This window comes from Panthera onca, chromosome C1 (assembly GCF_046562875.1).
Source record: "Panthera onca isolate mPanOnc1 chromosome C1, mPanOnc1 haplotype 2, whole genome shotgun sequence".
Classification (NCBI taxonomy): domain Eukaryota; kingdom Metazoa; phylum Chordata; class Mammalia; order Carnivora; family Felidae; genus Panthera; species Panthera onca.
Genome location: NC_138346.1, coordinates 180133610 through 180156987, shown reverse-complemented (window position 1 = coordinate 180156987; position 23378 = coordinate 180133610). Strand labels below are relative to the sequence as shown.

At 36.4% G+C, this 23378-nt stretch overlaps 1 protein-coding gene across 7 annotated transcripts in view; it reads left to right on the top strand.

Annotated features, from left to right (window-relative positions):
- Positions 1-23378, top strand: part of OSBPL9 (oxysterol binding protein like 9) — a 192109-nt gene that overhangs the window by 97527 nt on the left and 71204 nt on the right. For all 7 annotated transcript variants that reach the window (XM_060624267.2, XM_060624269.2, XM_060624266.2 and 4 more), the window contains one exon: positions 15769-15845. In XM_060624267.2, coding sequence (XP_060480250.1) covers positions 15769-15845 — 77 coding nt within the window. The remainder of the gene's footprint in view (positions 1-15768; positions 15846-23378) is intronic.

Below are 23378 nucleotides of genomic sequence, written 5' to 3'. Positions count from 1 at the left end.
ATGGCAAAATACAGGAATTTTGAAAACTTGTCTTAAAATCTGCTTCAAATATGTATAATGTAGGAAATGTGAATATGTAATAAAAGAGATAAGATTATAGAATCCTGAAAATGTAAGTATTTTACTTAATGAATATTGTTTTTCCTTCTATGTACCTTATATTGTTTCTGTATAAGCCAGGCATTATTGGGAATTAGAGGAGTTACCAGTAATCCCTTCCCGACGTATTTACTCTGGTTAATCATTTATTAGATTATTAATAGAATTGTTTTCTTATGAGGCTATTTGTGAGAATAGTATATTGATATTTTAGTATATGTCAGGCACTATGGTAAATATACAAATTAATTATCTTTTTTTATTTTTAAGTTTATTTATTTATTTATTTTGAGAGAGAGAGCATGTTTGCACGAGGGAGGGGCAGAGAGAGAGGGAGAGAGAGAATCCCAAGCAATCTCTGTGGTGTCAGCCAAAAGCCAGATGTGGGCTCTATCTCACAACCTGAGATGAATTCAAGAGTCAGATGCTTAACTGACTGAGCCACCCAGGTGCCCCTAATTATCTTATTTAAACATCACAACAGCCTTATAAGGTCTAGCTACACTTATCATCCCCATAGGTAATATTATCATCCTTAGATTATATATAAGAAAAGTAAACCTTAGGGAGTTTAAGTAACTTGCTCAAGATCTGGCTGAATAAGGACAAAAATAGGTATCAGAGCCAACCTTCTTAGTTTTTTTGTTTTTTGTTTTTTTTAATGTTTAGTTTTGAGAGAGAGAGAGAGTGAGAGCGCACAAGTAGGGGCGGGGCAGAGAGAGAAGAGGACAAGAATCTGAAGCAGATTCTGTGCTGACAGCAGCGAGGCCAATGAAAGGCTCGAACTCACGAACCTGAGCCGAAGTTGGATGCTCAACCGACTGAGCTACCCAGGTGCCTCCACCTTCTTAGCTTTTACACTGCACTGCCCAAGAGACACCAGAAAGCAATAGCTTTGTGGACATTGGGTGACTTAGGGTGGTGTTTTCCAGACTATGGATAGTACTCCATTAGTGGATTGTGAATCCTATTTAATGGACCAAGATCAGCATTTTTTAAAAAGTGAAATACAACACAGAGGAAATATCAATGTGTATGGAATGTAGTAAGAGCAGACATTGTTTTGTGAAACTAATGTTCCAATTTTATATGTGTGTGTGTTTGTGAACTGGTCGTGTTATAAAATGTATTTCTTACTGTGGGTCACAGCCAAACAAAATTTGTAACCTACTGGCTTAGAGAATGGAAAGAGTTTGAAAAATGTAATGAAGAGGAGACATAGACTCTAGAGAAGAAATTTTAGATATAAACTGAGTATATAAATAATATTATGAAAAGAGGAAGAATTGGGGCACTTGGCTGGCTCAGTAAGAGGAGCATGCAGCTCTTGATATGCAGGTCACGGGTTCAAGCCCCATGTTGGGTGTAGAGATTACTAAAAAATAAATAAACTTTAAAATGAGGAAGAGTTGATCTATCTTTACAAATTTGGGGAAAATAATACACTGTTTATAAGTTGTTTTAACTAATTTATTAAATTTAGAGCCCTTTTAGCAGGGATTCACTCAGAATTAGTGTAGCTTTAATTTCACTTTTAGAGAGCTGCCTCTGCAGGTGATTTGTGAATTGTGTATATCATTATTATGTTTTTGTTTTTCATATGAACAGGTAATATATTATGGTTGAATAATAACCAGACATTTTATTGGTGCTTCATATACACAGAGATATTTTTCCTGTTAGATCTAGCAGAGTAGAGGTTTGTTTATTGACTCATGGGAGAATGGGAGAAGGTGAGCTACGTTAGTCAGAATAATAGAGTATTGAATTTTCAGCTAGAAAGGATGATTTAGTCCAAGCTTCCAATTTTATTTCTAATTATCATAAAAAAGCACATAACATTAAATTTACTATCTTAATCATTTTATTTTATTTTTTTTAATTTTTTTTAACGTTTATTTATTTTTGAGACAGAGAGAGACAGAGCATGAATGGGGGAGGGTCAGAGAGAGAGGGAGACACAGAATCTGAAACAGGCTCCAGGCTCTGAGCTGTCGGCACAGAGCCCAACGCGGGACTCGAACTCACGGACCGTGAGATCATGACCTGAGCCGAAGTCGGGCGCCCAACCGACCAAGCCACCCAGGCGCCCCCATCTTAATCATTTTAAATCTATAGTTTAGTAGTGTTAAATATATTCACATTTTTGTGCAACAAATCTAACTTTTTCATTTTGTGACACTGAGACTCTATACCTGTTAAATACTAATCCCCCTCTGCCCCTTCTCTCTAGCCCTTGGTAACCACATTTTTACTTTGTTTCTATTATTTTGACTACTTCAGATATTTCATGTGAATAGAATCATGCAGTATTTGTCCCTTTGTGACTGGCTTAATTTGGTTAGCATAATGTCCTCAAGATTCATCCATGTAGTAGCTTGTGATAGGACTTCCTTCTTTTTAAAAGCTGCATAATATTCTGTTGCATGTATATTTTACATTTTCTTTATCTAGTCATCTGTCAATGACAAGTGGGTTGCATCCACCTCTTGGCTGCTGTGAATAATGTTATGCTCTAGTCGTGCAAATATCTCTTTGAGATTCTACTTTGAGTTCTTTTGGATAAATACTCAGAAGTGGGATTGCTGGGTCATATGATGATTCTATTTTTAATTTTCTGAGGAAACTTTATACTGTTTTCCATAATGGCTATGCCATTTTATATTCCCACCAACAAGGCATAAGGATTCCAACTTCTCTGCATCCTTATCAAAACTATTTTTTGTTCTTTTGATAGTGGCCATCCTGATAGGTGATATCTCATTGTGGTGTTGACCTGAATTTCCCTAATGATTCGTGATGTTGAGTACCCTTTCATGTGCTGATTGGCTAGTACTTGTATGTCTTCTTTGGAGAAATGTCTATTCAAGTCCCTGGGCCATTTTTTAAATTAAGCTGTTTTTATGTTTTTGAGTTATAGAAGTTCTTATATATTCTGGGTATTAACCTCTTATCAGATATATAATTTGCAATTATTTTCTCCCATTTTGTACGTTGCTTTTATTTTCTTTTGATTGTTTCCTTTTCACAGAAATTTTTAAGTTTGTTGTAGTTCTATTTGTCTAATTTTTCATTTTGTTGCCTGGGCCTTTGGTGTCATATCCAAGAAATCCTTGCCAAATCCAGTGTTGGAAGCTTTCTCTTTCTGTTTTCTTCTAGTTTAATAGTTTTAGCTCTTATATTTAGTCTATTTTGTTATTTTTTGCATATGGCATAAGAGTCCAAATTCATTCTTTTGAATGTGGATATGCAATCATCCCAGCACCATTTGTTGAAGAGACTGACTTTTCCCCACTGTATAGTGTTGGCACACTTTTCAAAAATCATTTGGCCACAGACACATGAAAAAATGCTCAATGTCACTCATCGTCAGGGAAATACAAATCAAAACCACACTGAGATACCACCTCACACTGGTCAGAGTGGCTAAAATTAACAGCTCAGCAAACAACAGATGCTGGTGAGGCTACAGAGAAACAGGAACCTTCTTGCACTGTTGGTGGGACTGCAAACTGGTCCGGCCACTCTGGAAAACAGTGTGGAGGTTCCTCAAAAAAGAACTACTCTACGACCCAGCAATAGCACTACTAGGAATTTATCCAAAGGATACACGAGTGCTGATTTATAGGAGCACATGTACCCCAATGTTTATAGCAGCGCTTCCAACAATAGCCAAATTATGGAAAGAGCCTTAAATGCCCATCAACTGATGAATGGATGAAGAAGATACGTGTTTTATATATACAATGGAAAACTACATGGCAATGAGAAAGAATGAAATCCTGCCATGTGTGGCAACGTGGATGGAACTGGAAGGTATTATACTGAGTGAAATAAGTCAGAGAGAGACAGATATCATATGTTTTCACTCATATGTGCATCCTGAGAAATTTAACAGAAGACCATGGGGGAAAGGAAGAGGGAAAAATAGTTACAAACAGAGATGGAGGGAGGCAAACCATAAGAGACTCTTAGATACAGAGAACAAACTGACGGTGGATGGTGGGGTGAAGGAGAGGGGAAAATGGGTGATGGGCATTGAGGAGGGCACTTGTTGGGATGAGCACTGGGTGTTGTATGTAAGCGATGAACCACAGGAACCTACCCCAAAAACCAAGAGCACACTTTACACACTATGTTAGCCAATTTGACAATAAATTATATTTTTTAAAAAATCATTTGGTCACACATGCAAGGGTTTATTTCTGGGTCCTCTATTCTCTTCCATTGGTCTATATGCCCATCTTTATACCAGTAAACCTCTAATTTGAAAATGCTAAAATGAGTATTCAGATGGTGTAAGTGACTTGCTAAGGTCAACACTGGAAAAAAGTAGCAAAGCATGGGCTATATTTTCTGGTTCTTAGTTTATATGTTCATACAGTAATTTGCCACATGTTTACCTTTGCTTATACTGCCCTCTTTACCTTTGAATACCTCCCTTGTCAGTGCTTTCTTCACCACACATCCCTTCTCCCTCTCCTCCTTCACATCTCCCTCTCCTTCTTCCTTTCTCTATCTCCTCCCTCCCTCCACATCCACACCTTTGCCTCTAATTCTCACTCAGTTAAAATTTTTTTTCAAGTTTTATTTATTTTTGAGAAAGAGACAGAACACAAGTGGGGGAGGGGCAGACACACACACACACGCACACGCACACACAGAATCCGAAGCAAGCTCCAGGCTCCAAGCTGTCAGCACAGAGCCCAATGCAGGGCTTGAACTCATGAACTGTGAGATCATGACCTGAGCTGAAGTCAGAAGCTTAACTGACTGAGCCACCCAGGCGCCCCTCACTCAGTTTTAAAAACTCAACTCTAATCTCCATGCTCTAGAAGGCTTCCTTGATGAGCTCAAGCCTTCCTTGAGTTCATCTCCACAAGTGTACACCCCTTGAACTCTGCTTACACTGATTTACTCAGTCATCTGTATAGTAGCGGTTGTCAGTTTGCATATGTTTTCTGTCTGTCACTGGAGTGTATGTTCTACACAAACAGGGACTGGGTCTTATTTGAATATATATCCCCAGTTTCTAAACAGTACTTGGTATTTACTAGCTACTAAATAAATGTTGGATGGATGGATAGGAAGATGGATGGATATATCTAATACTGTGATAAACACTATGGTTAATATTGTCAGAAAACCTAAAATCTTAGAGACAAAACATAAACACGTGAAAAAGTGTAAATAACAGTGTGTGGGCAGTATAAGATTAAATTTTATAGGTAGTCAATAAATACTTGATCAAAGAATAATTGAATGATGCATTGGCATTTAAGGAGAAAGAGATCACTGCTGTTGGACTAGTTAGGTAAGACTTCCTTGAGGAGAACTAGGACTTATTCTGAGGCATGTGATGTTTAGGTAGATGGAAGGAAGGGTAAAGTCAATGTTAAGGTTCACAGAGGGAAAAAGTATTCCATGAAGATAATTTAGAGTGTTTTAAGGTCATTGAGAAGATGGTTTGGTTCATGTAAAACAAACATGAAATGGAAGATGTGGAGGGATTTTACTGCTAAACAGGGAGGTTAGGTGAATTCTGTAGAATATGGTCGAATTTTGAGGTTTTTAAAAATAGAAATAGCATTTCTTTTTAAAAAAAAAATTTAATGTTTATTTTTGCGAGAGAGGGAGAGCGTGAGTGGAGAGGGGCAGAGAGAGATGGAAACACAGAATCTGAAGCAGGCTCCAGGCTCTGAGCTGTCAGCACAGAGCCTGACACTGGGCTCTGACTTATGAGCCATAAGCTCATGACCTGAGCCAAAGTCGGATGCTCAACTGACTGAGCCACCCAGGCACTCCTAAATAGCATTTCAATATAAGCTCAATCTGAGGTGTGCAGGCTGTGTTGGAGGTTGCAGAGTATACACAGTACTACATTTGTGATGATACTTTGTTTACAGACATAAGACTGTATGACTGCTTGAACCAGCATGTAGTCACTAGGAATTGAAAGACAGGATAGAAAGAGGGACTATCTCAAGGAAGAATCTGATGAACCTGGTATCTGATATCATTTGTGAGGAGGTGGCAGATTTAAAGATGATTACCATTTGGTGGCCTGATGGCAGTGAGAATAACACCCCTTGTCATGCCCTAACCATTTCTCAATTCTGGCCTTACTGGTACAACCACTTCCTAACTGGTGTGACCCCCTCAATTTTTGCCCCATTTTTCATTCTCTACAACATTGCCAGACTGATGTTCCTAATATGCAGATTAGACCATGTCATTCTCATGCTTGAACTTTTTAAGGGCTTTCCATTGTCTTAAGGATAAAGTCCATTTGTACTCCTTGGGCTGGGATCCTAATCTTTTGCCATTTCCTCCTCCCCAAATCAATCCAATGTTCTAGACATATTTAAACCAGTTTCCCAAATATACCTTTTTCATGTCTCAGTGTCTATATTATTGTTCTTTTCTCTTTCAAGATGTACTTACCCTCTCTACTTAACAAACTAATTCTTATTCTTTAGGGTGTAACTCCTCAAGAAGCTCTTCCCTGATTTTTTATTCACTTCCTTTGTGTGTGGGGGCAGGGCGGGTGGTGGGCATAAGCCATGTATTCATATAGTTAAATACAAATCTTTCTTTACTAGATTTTGAACTCCTTGAAATCAGGGCCAGATCATAATTAATGCTCAACAGTTTGATAGTAATAATTTAATGCTTATTGAGCACTTACTTTATGTCATTTACCTGTCCAAGTGTTGTATTTGTATTAACTCATTTAATCTCCGAAATAACCCTTTGTGGTAGATACTATTACTGTCATTTTACAAATGAGAATACTGAGGCTTATAATTTGTTGCAAATTATATGGTTAATAACTAGCAAAGCTCAGGTTTGAACCTAGAGTCCATGTTCTTTAACTCTGTATGTCACAGTAGCTTATTATGACATTCTCTAAATGATGTCTTTTGATGAACCAAAATTCTTAACTTTGATGTAGTTAAATTTATCATTTTCTTTGTAATTAGTTCTGTATCCCGTTGAAGAAGCTTTTTTTCTATCCCCAAATTATGATGATATTCTCCTGTTCTATCTTCTGGAAGCTTTGTTGTTCTTTCACAGTTAAGAATAAAGCAATCGCCTGGAATTAATTTTTGTGTGTAGTAAAGGTATGGTCAGGTTTCTTTTTTTCCCATATTGTCCTACAATTATATATTGAAAGATTGTTCCTAACTGCTCTTAGGTGCCACATTTGTCACAAATCAAGTGTTTATATATATGAGTGGGCCTGTTTCTGGGCTCTGTTCTGTTTCCTTGGTGTGTTTATATAGCCTTGCTCTAATACCACATTTTCTTTATTACTCTATATTTGATACAGTAAACCTTCTCTCTCTTTTCCAGGAAGCCTTTCCTATTCTTTATCTTTTGTACCATTTTGTATTTTAGAATCAACTTGACAAAGTTTGAAAATGCCTTTTGGAATTTTAATTTGCTTTGCATTTAATCTATAGATTAATTTGAATAGGTTGCAGTATTGAATTTTACAGTCCCTGAAGAAATATTTCCATTTATTTATGTCTTCTTTGATTTATCATAATTTTAAATATTATTTTTAAAATATGATTCAATCTTATACTTACAGAAAAGTTGCAAGTACAGTACAATCCTCCTCCCAAACTGAAAGTTGCTAATTGAATGTCCCATCACCCCTGCTTTTTTAAATATTTCCTGCAAATAAGGAAGTTTTCCTCTATACATACTATACAACCATTAAAATCAAGAAATTAACATTGATGCCTTAATGCTTTCTAATCCTTAGACTCTGTTCAAACTTTTCCAGTTGTCCCAATAAAGTCCTTTATAGCAAGAGGATCTGGTTCAGCATCACATTTTACATTTAGTTATCATGTCTCTTTAGTCTCCTTCAGTCTGGAATGGTTCCACAGTCTTTCCTTTCCTTGACTTTTATGATCTTGACACTTTTTCTTTAAAGATTTTATTTTTAAGTAATCTCTATACCCATTGTGGGGCTTGAACCCACAACCCCAAGAGTCTCATGCTCCAATGATTGAACCAGTCAGACGCCCCTGACCTTGACACTTTTAAAGGTTATAGGCTAATTATTTTGTAGAATGTCCCCCAGTTTGTTTTTTTCTGATGTTTCTTTATAATTTGATTCAGATTACCTATCTTTGACTCAAAGATCACAGACATGATTCTGTGTTCTTATCACAGGGTTTCAATATATCCCATTACTGATGACATTTACTTTAATCATCTCATTAAGGTATTGCCAGGCTTTTGTTGTTAAATTTAATCTTTTTCCCAACTTAGTTAATATTTTGTGGGGAAGTATTTTGAAGCTATGCCAATATCCCATTCCTCATCAAACTTTCAATGTGTGTGTGTGTGTGTGTGTGTGTATACATATATGTACATATACATATATATGTATATATATATTTATATATCAGTAGTAACATAGTATCTTGTTTTAATCAACAGACTATAATTCTTTACTATCATTATTTATTTTGATGCTTAAATTGCCCTCAGTTTGGCCACTAGAATTCCCTTTAAGCTGACTTCTGTATTCTTTTTGACATGTCCCTATAATTCTCTGAGTATTTCCTTACTTTCTGGCACAAAACATTTCCTTGCATACTTTCTGACACACACACACACACACACACACACACACACACACACACACAAAAGAAAAAAGGATTCTAGGCTTATTTTCTCCCTTCCTTCCTAGTTCTATAATCAACCATTTTTCCAAGAAGCCCTGGTACCTTTGAAAGGAGAATGGCTTTCAGAAATCAATACCTGGTTTTAGGTGTATTTGGCGCTGTTAGGTGTCATGGGACCCAGGTTCTCTCATAGCTAAGAAACATGTAAATGTTATATACATGCATGTGCATCCATGTCCATATTTCCATATGTATTTATTTATATATCCAAAACCATGAGTTCATACCGATACCTCCATTTCCAGTCTCACACCCCAGAAATCATTCTGGTTTTCTCGCTTACATTATTTGTAACACTATTTTCCAACAGTGAGAAATCCTTTATCCTTGTTGTGTTTACTTACTTGGCCAATCCTCCTGTATGTAGTTCCTATCATTACCTGCTTTGTGTGAATATCATCCTTACTCCACCCAGCCTTGGAAACCTTGTGCCCACTTGACTCTGTCCTCTGCAATGTGGACTCCCTCTTTACCTTTCTTGTCTTCTGACTCTTCATGCTGGACTCTTCCACTGTGTAGATTCCCTCTTCATCCTGTTTTGGGCTTTGATGCCTCATGCCACATTGTCCATTGGTATGATGTACAGTAGTGCCCCTTCATGCGCAGTTTTGCTTTCTGCGGTTTTAATTACTCACAGTTAACTGTGTTCTGGAAGCAGATGATCCTTCTAACATATTGCCAAGTCAGTAATGGCCTAATGCTACTTCATAGTGCCTGTATTAATTTACTTCACTTTATCTCATCACATAGACATTTTATCATCTCACATCATCACAAGAAGAAGGGTGAGTACAGTACATTAAGATATTTTAAGGGGCGCCTGGGTGGCTCAGTCAGTAAACCATCTGACTTTGGCTCAGGTCACGATCTCGCAGTCTATGAGTTTGAGCTTCGCGTCAGGCCCTGTGCTGACAGCTCAGAGCCTGGAGCCTGCTTCGGATTCTGTGTCTCCCTCTCTCTCTGCCTCCCTCTGCCTCTCCCCCAACTCACTCTCTGTGTCTCTCTCTCTCTCTCAAAAATAAATAAACAATATTAAAAAATATATATATATATATTTTAAGAGTATTCATGTATGTGAGAAACAGGCCACATTCACATAACTTTTATTACAGTATATTGTTATAATTGTTCTATTTATTATTAGTTACTGTTGTTAATCTCTTACTAATTACTGATCTCTTACTAATTTATAAATAAACTTTATCATAAGTATGTATAGGAAAAAACACTGTATATATAGGGTTCATTACTGTCCATGGTTTCAGGCATCCACTGGGTGTCTTGGAATGTATCCCTTGTTGATAAGGGGTTAAGACCGCGTGCCCTCCTCATCTTGCTCAGGCTCTAATGTCCTGAGCTGAATCTTCCACTCATTTGGTACAATGCTTTTAATTAAAACACAGAGCTCATTTGATTTTTCCTCTAATGTTCCTTTTCTCTTCCAGGATTCAATCCAAGATCCTGCATTACATTTAGTTATGGCAGTTCCTTATTCTTTTCTTGTCTTGGTTTTGGGGATAGATTCCTGTGAGTCATTGCTTACATACGACATCCAGTGCTCATCCCAACAAGTGCCCTCCTCAATGCCCATCACCCACTTACCCCCTCACCTGTCCCCCCCCCCCCCATCAACCCTCAGTTTGTTCTCTGCATTTAAGAGTCTCTTATGGTTTGCCTCCCTCTCTGTTTGAAACTATTTTTTCCCTTCCCTTTCCCTCCCCCCCCCCCCCACCGCCCCATGGTCTTCTGTTAAGTTTTTCAAGCTCCACATGAGAACATATGGTATCTGTCTTTCTCTAGCTTACTTCACTTAGCATAATACCCTCCAGTTCCATACATGTTGTTGCAAATGGCAGGATTTCATTCTTTCTCATTGCCAAGTAGTATTCCATTGTATATATAAACCGTATCTTCTTTATCCATTCATCAGTTGATGGGCATTTAGGCTCTTTCCATAATCTGGCTATTGTTGGAAGAGCTGCTATATGGTCAGTTTTTAGAAATATTCTGTGTGTGCTTGAAAAGAATGTCTATTTCACATTTGTTGTGTGTAGTGCTCTATGTATGTCCATTGGATCAAGTTTATTCATCAGGGATTATTCATATTTTCTAGATGCTTACTAATTTTTTGTCTGCTTCATCTAATTGGGAGATGAATGAGTTATATTAAAATCTGCCACTATGATGGTGGTGTTTTGTCTATTTTTCCTTATATTCTATATGTTTTTGCCATATACATATATTTTTGAATACATATTATTAGCTACATATAAATTTATATTTATTGTATCTTCTTGATGATAAATTCTGTTGCATTTGCAAAGTGAGCCTCTTGATCTTCTGGTAAAGTCTGTTTTGTGTGATTTGAATAATATCAACTTTTTTAGAGTTAGTATTTCTATGGTCTGTCTTTTTTTATACTCCTATTTTTAATATTTCTGTATCCTTATATTTAATGAGTATCTCTTGTGTCATAAAATCTTGTTTAAAAATTCTTCTTTTTCTAATTGGAACATTTACATACTTCATTTATACTTAATTTATTTATTGGTGTTTTAGGGTTAAAATTTTACCATTTTACCATATGTTTTCTTTTTGTCTTATATTTTGTTTCTTTTTTTTCTTTCTTGTAAATTTTTGGATTATTTTTCATTACTGATTTTTTTATTTATTATGTGGGAAGTTAAACACTTAACCTTATAGTGATTACTCTAAAAATTACAACATAAATCTTTCAGGTATCAAAATCTAATGTTAATTGGTAATTTTATCTTCTTTCCAAACAATGCAGAACTTTAGAATTCTTTAACTCCATTTTCTCTTTCCTACTTTATTTGCAGTTGTTTGTATTTAATTTTATATGTATTTAACTTCACAAGGTATTTTTATTTTATGTAGTCAATATGCATTTAGTTTTGCCCATGTACTTACCATATTTTTAATTTTTATTATTTTTTTTTATTTTTTTTAACGTTTATTTATTTTTGAGACAGAAAGAGACAGAGCATGAACGGGGAAGGGTCAGAGAGAGGGAATCACAGAATCTGAAATAGGCTCCAGGCTCTGAGCTGTCAGCACAGAGCCCGACACGGGGCTTGAACTCACGGACCACGAGATCATGACCTGAGCCAAAGTCGGCCGCTTAACCGACTGAGCCACCCAGGCGCCCCAATGTACTTACCATTTTTTAACTGTTTTTTTCTTTCTTTTTTTTTTTTTTTTAGGTTTTTATTTAAATTCCAGTTAGTTAACATACAGTGTAACACTGGTTTCAGGTGTACAATTTAGTGGTTCAACACTTCTATACGACAGCCAGTGCTCATCACAAGTGCCCTCTTTGATCCCCATCACCTATTTAACCCATTCCACAACCCTCCTCCCCTCTGGTAACCATAAGTTTGTTTTCTATAGTTACGTCTGTTTCTTGATTTGCCTCCCTCTCTCCCTCTTTTTCTCTATGCTCATGTGTTTTGTTTCTTAAGTTCCACATATGAGTGAAATCATATGGTATTTGTCTTTCTCTTTTCTCTTAGCATAATAATATACTGTCACTCCATCCACATCATTCTGGCAAGATTTCATTTTTATGGCTGAATGATATTCCATTGTATATCTATTCCACATTTTCTTTATCCATTCATTAGTTGATGGACACTTGGGCTATTTTCATAGTTTGGCTGTTGGAGATAATACTGCTGTAAACATTGGGGTACATGTATCCCTTTGAATGAGTAAATACCTAATAGTGCAATTGCTGCATCATAGGGTAGTTGTATTTTTAACTTTTTTGAGGAACGTCCATACTGTTTTCTAGAGTGGCTGGACTAGTTTGCATTCTCACCAATAGTATAATAAGGTTCCCCTTTCTCCACTTCCTTGTCAACACCTGTTGTTTCTTGTGTTACTGATTTTAGTCATCTGACGGGTGTCAGGTGCTATCTCATTGTGGTTTTGACTTGTATTCTTGATTATGAGTGATGTTGAACATCTTTCCATGTGTCTGTTAGCCATCTGGATGTCTTCTTTGGAAAATTGTCTATTCATGTCTTCCACTCACTTTTTAATTGGATTATTTGTTTTTTAGGTGTTGAGTTTGTTGAGTTCTTTATAATTTTGGATACTAACCCTTTATCAGATATGTCATTTGCAAATATCTTCTCCCATTCCATAGGTTGCCTTTTAGTTTTGTTGATTGTTTCACTGTGCAGAGGTTTTTTATTTTGATGAAGTACCAATAGTTATTTTTGCTTTTGTTTCCCTTGCCTCAGGAGACGTATCTAGTCAGAACTTGCTATGGCTGATGTCAAAAAGATTACTGCTTGTGTTCTTCTCTAGGAGTTTAATGGTTTCATGTCTCACATTTAGGTCTTTAATCCATTTTGAATTTATTTTTGTGTATGGTGTAAAACAGTGGTACAGTTTCATTCTTTTGCATGTTGCTGTCCAGTTTTCCCAACACCATATGTTGAAGAGACTGTCTTTTCCCTATTGGATATGCTTTCCTGCTTTGTTAAAGATTAATTGACCATATAGTTGTGGGTTCATTTCTGACTTTTCTATTCTGTTCCACTGATCTATGTTTCTGTTTTTATACCAGTACCATACTATACTGTTTGATCACTACAGCTTTGTAATATAACTTGAAGTCCAGAATTGTGATACCTCCAGCTTTGCTTTGTTTTTTCAAGGTTGCTTTGACTATTCAGAGTCTTTAGTGGTTCCATACAAATTTTAGGATTGTTTGTTCTAGCTCTGTGAAAAATGCTTATGGTATTTTGAGAGGGATTGCATTAAATGTGTAGATTGCTTTGGGTAGTGTAAATATTTTAACAATATTTGTTCTTCTAATCCATGAGCATGGAATGTCTTTCCAGTTCTTTGTGTCCTTTTTAATTTCTTTCATCAGTGTTTTATAGTTTTCAGAGTACCAGTCTTTCACCTCTTTGGTTAGGTTTATTCCTAGGTTTCTTATGGTTTAATATACTTACCATTTTTGTGACTCCATTCTTTCCTGCTTCTACCACCTTCCATCAGACATTATCCATGTAGGCATGGAGCATACCTTTCCAAATTTTCTTTTTCTTTTTTTTTTTTTAAGTTTATTTAGAGAGAGAGAGAGGGAGGGAGAGGAAGGGGCAGAGAGAGGGGCGGGGAAGAGAGAATTCCAATCAGGCTCCACATTGTCAGGGCAGACCTTGGCATGGGGCTTGATCTCACAAACTGTGAGATGATGACCTGAGCTGAAATCAAGAGTCGGATTCTCAACTGACTGAGCCACCCAAGTGCCCCTCAAATTTTCTTTAATGAGTGTCTGCTGGTGACAAATTTTTAGTTTTTTTGGTCTGAAAATGACTTTATTTCATCTTAGTTCCTGAAGGACATTCACCAAATTCTAGATTGGAAGCTATTTTCTTTTATCCATTAAATATAGTACTCTGTTGTCTTTTGGCTAGCATTGGTTGAGAGTTTAGCTCAATTGCTTGCTTAGCTTTAAAAAAAAGATTTTTTTTAACATTTATTTATTTTTGAGAGACAGAAAGAGAGCATGGGTGGGGGAGGGGAAGAGAGAGAGGGAGACAGAGAATCCAAAGCAGGGTCCAGGCTCTGAGCTGTCAGCATAGAGCCCGATGCAGGGCTCGAACTCACAAACAGTGAGAACATGACCTGAGCCGAAGTCAGAAGCTTAACCGACTGAGTCACCCAGGCGCCCTGCTTACCTTTTTGAAAATATTTTCTGTTTGACTTACTGTCTTTTATACTGATAAGTTTCTTCTGATCTCTCTTCCATTTCTCTGATTGTCTCATTAGTTGATTCATTCTGCTGTTAAACTCATCCACTGAGTTTTAAATTTTGCTGATTATGTTTTTTTAAGTTTATTTATTTATTTTGAAAGAGAGAGAGCGTGAGTGGGGGAGAGAGACAGAATCCCAAGCAGGCTCTGCACCATCAGTGCAGAGCCTGATGTGGGGCTCGAGCTCACAGACTGTGAGATCATGACCTGAGCCGAAATCAAGAGCTGGATGTTTAACCTTCGGAGCCACCTATATGCCCCTGTATTGTCTTTTGATTTTCATTAATGTATTTTGTCTCCTTGTATACTTGGCTATCTGTACTTATGTGCTAGACATTGTATCAAAAATTATTTATAGAGATGATTCAGCGGTTGAAATGATGTTATCTTCCTACAGAAAAGATTTTGTTTGCTTTTATTAGCCAGGTACCTAGAGTCACTAATAACATGGGGTTGTTTTAATCCATTTTGGGCATGAAGATTTTTCTTTGCCATTCAGAACTGAGCAGTTAATTTAATTGTTTTATTCTTAATCCCTCTATTAAGTGTAGCCCCGTGACACCCTAATTGAAGCATGACTTATTTACTAGAGTTCCCACTGGTGGTGGGCCTTGGTTTCCAACTTTTGCCTTGACAAGGCTTTTTTTTTTTTTTTTTAATAGACTATTTTTTAAAGCGGTTCTTGGTTCATAGAAAAATTAAGCAGAAAATACATAGAGTTCCCATACAGCTCCTGCCCAAACATACTGACAAAGCTTTTAAGTACGTTGCTCAGTCTACTACTCCTTTGGTGGAATTTATAAGGAGAAAAGTGGCCTTCAATATAAGGCTTATCTTCTAGATGTTTGTCTTTTAGACTTTGGCCTGTTATTTCTTTATTACCTTGTTATTTTCTATTGTCTCCAATCAATTATTTTTTAGTAATTTTTCCAGCTTTTCTAGTTGTTCTCAGTGAAGTGTAGCTTGCTATTACTGACCATAATTATTCCCTTTGTTATAAATTGCTGCAAGTGGATTGCATGTTTAGAAAGGATAGGAAGATGAACCTATTAAGAAAATGGCACAACTAAAACCTCTCCTATTAGTATTGAGGTTTAAAATTTTTACTTTAAAACATGAAACTATCTTGTAGAAATTAGCAGTTTAATTTTTATAATATTTTATTTCAGCTCGCGATGCTGATGAGCGAGAGAAGTGGATCCATGCCTTAGAAGAAACAATTCTTAGACATACTCTTCAGCTTCAAGTAAGAGTCTTTACATAGCTTCTGGATAGTTCGTTAGTTTTTGTTTGTTTACTTTCTGTTTTTTTTAAAATAACTGTGATATGATATAATGAAAATTTCTTATTTCTGAGTTGCTTATTCTTGCCTTTATAGTGTTATATTAGTAAAGGTATATTCCTTTTCTTCTGCTTTCTATGGGGTAAAATACTGATTTTTATTTAGAAATAAGACAGTTCAAGGCCATATTCAATGTGAAATGCTGTGTTAATATGTACCAGATCATTTTTAAATTTAGTGTCTATGATTGGTTATTGATACAACTAAATTATGCAGTAATGTATAATAATACATAAGTACTGATGAGTTGACCTACTTTTCTTGTTACTGGATTTGGCAGTTACCATATGTGTTAAGTAGTACTCTTTGGGGTGAAAGTAAAAGGAAAAAAAAGACAAATTGGGTTTAAGAAAAATGTAAATCTGGCTGAAATGTGGTTTGAAGTAGGCACTTAATGTCATGAGGACCCAAATCCACCATTTCTATTTCTAGGCCTCATTTCTTCTGGAGTGCCTTTATTTTTAGATAAGTTCTTTTTGTTGTAGCAATTTCAGCCTCCCATTGTTGAGATGTACAACATACTATCAGGAAAATATTGTAGGAACTCCCAATTCCACAGAAGGTTATTGTTCTTTCTGGACCATAGTAAGACCAATAGGATTAGTGCTGATCACCTTATCTCCAGTCATTTTCTTAATCCTGACCAATCACAATTTCACAGTCACATCTTTCACTCCTGGAGCTGGGCTGTTACCTGCTTCACCAGAAACATATTGCTTATAGGGTAGAAGATGGTGCCCACCAAGCAAAGTCATAATAGGGAAAAAATATGATAGATGACAAAAACAACAAATGTTTACTCCACCATACTGCAGATAGTTTTCCAAGTTCATTCTTAAATGAAGGAGCTTATATTATGGCATTGGAGGATTTTGTTTTAATTATTTTGATTTATAGGGTTGAGTTGTAGAAAACTGATATTTAATAACTCTTTTTCTCTACTGATTTTTGTCCTGTACCAGGAACTGGCTTGATTATACAAAGTGGTATATAGGGCATTGCAGGTCCTACAAGGTGGAAACTCCCCATCACCTGAAACTGTTCAAATAGAGGCTTAAAAAACATTATTCAAGGATGTGGCTATTAAGAGATTATAAGAATGAATATGGAGTTGAACTAGGAGATCTGTAAGTTATTCTTTGAGCTATGCTTTTTAAAAGCAATTTCATAATTTCTGAAGGCTTGCTTTTAGGCAGTTTTATAAATGACTGTGACATCATTTTAGGAAATTTGTGATTCGGTAGGAAGACAAGTGTTTTAAGAATCCTATTAACCTGAATGCGGCAGATGAGATTCCCTCCGTGGTTGGTGAAACTGACATTCAATTCAAGTCCCTCTGTGATCTGTTCTCAACTTGCCTTTCTAGACATTTCTACCATTATACCTCTATGTCAGCTTTTTACTAGAGTGCTGCTGCTGTTTACTTAATTTCCTCTGAACGCATCTTTTCATTTCTGGTCTCCACATTCTTGCACATTATGTTTTCTCTCCTCTCTGAAATGCCATCTGCCTCCACTCTGCTTATATACCATGGCTTTTCTTTAAAGCCCAGTTCAGAACTGATCTCTTCTGTGGAGCCTCCCCTGACTGACCCCTTTCTACCCATCCCCCAAACTCAAAATGATCTCTTTCCTTCGAATGCCATACTTGTCGCACAATTCAATTAAGTCCTCATGATATATATATATATATATTTTGTTGTTGTTTTGTTTTTTTTTGTTTTGTTTTTTGTTTATCTTTTAAAGTATGTGTTACTCCAGCTTCCCCAATTAGGATGCAGACTCCTGAAGGCCGGGTACCTAGTTTGATCCATTTTTGGAATTTCTGAGTTTTCACTCAGAAGAAGTAACAAGAAGAAAAGAAAAATTTTAAAGTCTTAGACTCTGATAGCTTTGATATTTTAAAATACATGTAATACAAGAGAATATATATTTTTAAATAAAGTTTATGTATGCATAAGATAGGACATTTAGAAATATGTAAGTAAATGTTAATTTGATTGGCAAAAAAGTAAAGATTTTCCTCCCAGAGATAGTGAAGTGTGGTGAAGAACTTGACTCTGGAGCCAGAATGTCTTGGTCTGTATCCCAGTGCCACCACTTAGGTTTAACTCTTTACATTGAACTTAGTCTGAGTTCCACTGTCCTCATCTATAAAATGAAAACAATAAAAGTACCTACCTTTATAGAGTTGTTTTGATGATTAAATTAGTTAAATGCAAATTTGTTGTAATCATTCCTAGCTATAGTGAGAACTTGATAAATGTTAGCTGCTATTACTAACACAGCAACTACTCTCACCATTTTTACTCCCAGTACCTGACTGACATTCTAAAGAGTGCTTAGTAACTGTTAGTTAGATGAAAAATAATTGAAAGAATTAACAAAGAAACACATGATGTATAGGTTGCTTTTCCATTGCTGTTTATCAAGTACTTTGAGATGTATAGTGTACTATTAGGCACTATGGAGTAGGCACTCATGGAACTCTCTTGCAAATGGTCACAGGAAAAGGCTTTACATGTCTTCTTTCTCCATTGAATTTCATCTCTACTTTAGCCATTAAGTGATACTGGTTTGGCCTTGTTGTTACTGAGGGCTGCACTACCTCCATAATATTGAATTTAAAAGTGTTTTCTCTTTGACCACAGTTTTCTTACCTTTACCCTCTATCACTTTACTTCTGAACTTTTCTTATTTTGGTCTGAGCTCTACTTCGTTTTTTCTGGCCATTTAATACCTAATTTTGCTTATGTCATCCTCCCATGTAGACCTTATGCCTGCTTCTCAAGCACTGATTTTGCTATCACCCTTAGAATTTTTTGTCACTTGATGTTTTGTGCTGTGTACCATTCTGGTTTCCATTCCCCAAGGCCCCCATTGTTTGGTTTGTCAGCCTCTAGTACTATTAGGGGTCACAAAATTGAGATGGCTGTATTTAAATTTTGTCTAACTGTAATTGGATTTCTATTTAACAGTCTTCTTATTGACTCCTTGATTTTCAATTAAATCCCCACAGTGAAATCTTTAAAGTGTGCAGTATCTAACACAGCCTGCTCCCTTCTTTATAGAAAAAGGTCTCACTGCAATAGTTCTTAGTGATTTCACCTGTACTTTCTTTCTCTGCTTTGCATATTTCAAAGAAAAATATGCTTACTTTCTCAGAGTTAATACTACATCCATCCTCTTGAATGTATGATGTTTCCTTTGAGACTATGACCTTACTCCCTCTGCCTCCAGTAGCCCTCACCATTTTCATGGATTCATCTAAAACTTTTATGTAGGTGACTTCTCCTTACCTCTCACCCACCCGTTTTTATATATATCTTTTCATATTTGGTTTTAGTCCTACACTCTTTCCTTTTGGATTTTGCCAGTTAGATGTCCCCCTGGAACTCAACCTCAACATGGCTAAATCTGAGCTTGTCATCTCCTTCTTCCTCAAACCCATCTCTTTATCCCATTTTTCTGTTTCTGTTAATGACAGTGTGTTACTCTCTGAGCCATTGAAGTTTCAGAGTTGAGAGTCCTCTTAGGTGATAACTTCCCACCTGCCAAACTGTGTGTGTGTGTGTGTGTGTGTGTGTGTGTGTGTGTGTTGTCCTTTTTTTTTTTTTTTAAAGTAGGCTCCATGCCCATTGTAGGGTTTGAACTCATGACCTTGGGATCAAGAGTTGGATGCTCTACTAACTGAGCCAGCCAGGCACCCCAGTGTCTTTTCTTTTTAATAGAATCGCTCATACTCCTCTTCTCACTTTGACTACCATGTAAGTTGCATCTTGCTAACTCTATTTCTGGTACCCTTGTAATATTCCTGAATTTATTCTCTTCATCTTATAAAAGAGCACCTTTAATAAAAGACCTTAAGGTATCAATAACTGTGAAAAACCTTTAATTACTTACATTTGCCTGTAGGATGAAGTAAAACTTTATTAGGGGATTTCTGTCTCTTTTTAATTTGACCCCAACCTACCTTTCCACCTGCTGATCCTACATGTATCTGATGCTCTGCATAGAAATCTTTTCTGGTTCCATGCTTCTACTCATGCTACTCTAAGTCCTCACCATCCTTAGTCCTCAAATTTGCCTCTGAAAGATTAATTCCAGTCATTCAAGACCCAATGCACATATTACCTCTTCATTTCATCTCTTTCTTATCACTGTAATAAAAAGTAGTCTCATGTAGCCACTCTGGAAAACAGTATGGAGTTTCCTCAAAAAGTTAAAAATAGAACTACCCTATGACCCAATGATTACACTACTAGGTATATATCTAAAGGATACAAAAATACTGATTTGAAGGGGCAAATGCACCCCAGTGTTTATAGCAGCACTGTAAACAGTAGCCAAATTACGGAAAGAGCCCAAATGTCCATTAGCTAATGAATGGACAAAAAAGACACACACACACACACACACACACATATATATGTATGTGTGTATGTGTATATTGTATATATATATGTATATACATGTATATACATGTATACATTTGTATATATGCATATATACATATGTATACATGTATATACATATGTATGCATATATACATGTATACATATGTATACATATATACATATGTATATATACACGTGTATATATACATGTATATATGTGTATGTATATATGTATACATATGTGTATATATACATGTATATATATGTATGTATATGTGTGTATATATATACACACACACACACACACACACAGTGGAATATTATTCAGGCATCAAAAAGAATGAAATCTTGCCATTTGCAACAATGTGGATGGAACTAGAGTGTATTATGCTAAGCAAAATAAATCAGAGAAAGATAAGCACCATATAATTTCACTCATGTGGAATTTAATAAAAGAAACAAATGAACATATGGGAAGGGAAGGAAAAATAAGATAAAAACAGAGGGAGGCAAACCATAAGAGACTTAACTATAGGGAACAAACTCAGGGTTGCTGGAGGGGAGGTGGGCATTAAGGAGTGCACTTGTGATGAGCACTGGCTTTTATATGTAACTGATGAACCACTGAATTCTACTCCTGAAACCAGTACTAAAAAAAAAAAAAAAATTGCTCTGCCATATATTCCCTCCCCATGTCTGACTGCTTGAGCTTGAGCATATTCATAGCTTTCTGGTCAGTTACAAGAATAAGTCTTATTTTGGATTTTAAAACTGTTTTAGGTTAAGAAATTCTAATTCAGCCCTATAACAAAACTTTAATTTCTTATTCAACTCATAGTTTGCCTGATAACTCCAACTGAGGACTGAGGAACTTGTATTATTGGGACAATGGAAAGGATTCATTTTTTTTCACTTGTCTTCTGTCTTCTTCATAGGTCTTCCTTCTGAGTTAGGGCAAGGATATGAAAAGGGAGTATAGGAAAAAAAAATAGGCCAAGTCTTATATGACTGGTGACTTATGTGTGCCATGTGCCTAAATATTAGATTTTTTAAGTTGGGAGTGGGAGAGAGCCAAAGCATAAGAGACTCTTAAAAACTGAAAACAAACTGAGGGTTGATGGGGTGTGGGAGGGAGGGTAGGGTAGGTGATGGGTATTGAAGAGGGCATCTTTTGGGATGAGCACTGAGTGTTGTATGGAAACCAATTTGACAATAAATTTCATATATTAAAAAAATAAAAAATAAATAAATTGGAGTTCATCAGGGAATTCTTTGGACATCCTCCCATTGGGACATCCCATGCTACACAGTTCATTGACACAGGCATTTTGTTATTTGCTCTCCGACTAACCACTTGCTCCCTTCACACCCCAGTTTCTATTTTTGGCAGAACATTTAACATTCTTTTAATTCTTAATTCTGAGTCTCATTGTGGTAGAAAGTAGCCATCTTAAGGAGGATTCCATTATCCTTCTACCTTACTAACCTGATCCCTGGGAAGCTCATGCATCTTTAACACAACAAACTCTAGTTGTAACAGCCACTCCTGCTAAGGCCCCTTTCCATTGCCCTGACTTAGGATAGCTCTAACCATACTTCTGGCACCCAAATTTATTAGATAGGAAGAAAATTCTAATTCAGCAGTTATGCATGTCCCCATATTCTAAGGAATACACATTAATTTCTTTTTCTCCTTATTTTACATCTATTCCATGAAACCACCTGCTGATTTAGTTGCTGAATAAATATCCAAACATGGAGGAAAAAAAGTACTCTCTTACCTCTTTAACCTCTGCTGTAATTTCCCCTCCTTTGTGGTCCATATAACATTCTGGTATGTAGTAATAACAGTAGCAACTAATATTTGAGCATTTCTTATGTGCCAGGAACTATGTGGGCTTTACATGCATTATCTCTTTTAATAATACATTATTGTTTAATTCATCTCCCATTTGAGATTATAAGTTTCATGAGGTGAGAGCAAACCTATCTTTTTGATAGTATTTTTATCATAGCACCTATGTGCCTAGCCCACTAGGCACCGTCTAACTTGAATATGGTTTAAGAAGCAGTATATTATAGTAGAAAATCTGTAGAGTTAGGCTTATCAAGACTTGGGTCCTGGCTCTGCCCTCTTACTAGCTGTATAATGTGGGTTAGTAAGTACTTAATTTCTTTTAAGTCTGAGCTGATCTTTAAAGGTAAGTATAAAGCCTCAATAAAGTCGTGTTCAGATTTATAATATCTCTAATATATTATACCTTGTATGTAGAAGGTATTCATAAATATTAGTTCCATTCTTCCTTTTATTCTGATTAACTGTAAATTCATCTAGCATCTCTTGTACCTTTTCCCTTTCCTTCTATCTTTCCTCTTTTCCTGTTTTCCCTGCTTCTCTGTGGGTATCTTTTTTTTTTTTTTTAAGTTTATTTACTTATCTTGAGAGAGAGCACGCATGAGTAGGGGAGGGGCAGAGAGAGAGAGAGAGAGAGAGGGAGGGAGGGAGAGAGAATCCTAAGCAGCCTCCACACTGTCAGTGCGGAGCCTGCTGCGGGGCTCAAACTCAGGAACGGTGAGGTCATGACCTGAGTTGAAAGCAAGAGTCAGCCATTTAACTGACTGAACCACCCAGGTGTCCCTCCTCTGTGGGTATCTTAAAATTGCAATTAGGGTAGTCTGAGGATGTGAGAAGACAAAATCTTCTCTCCTTGCAACTCCTACAGTAGTTTAATTTCCATTAGTCATTCTAAATTTGTATGTTAGCTTGTGTTATCTTTGCATGTATTTACAGCCAACTAAATTAGGATACTCCTTGAAGAGGGGCCAGAGGGGATGTTGAGCTTCTTATTCCCCTCTTCTTAGCCTGTAAGAATCCTTCAGTGGATATTTGCTGAAACTGATTAATGGAGGGAAACTTTTAGTTTATTTGCCCTAGTAAGCTTTAGTACAGACAAAATGCAAGAGATTGCCAAGCAAGGAATTGATCACTGGAAGAAGATAGGATGCTACATCCTGTAGGTTTAGCAGTGTTACCTATACTG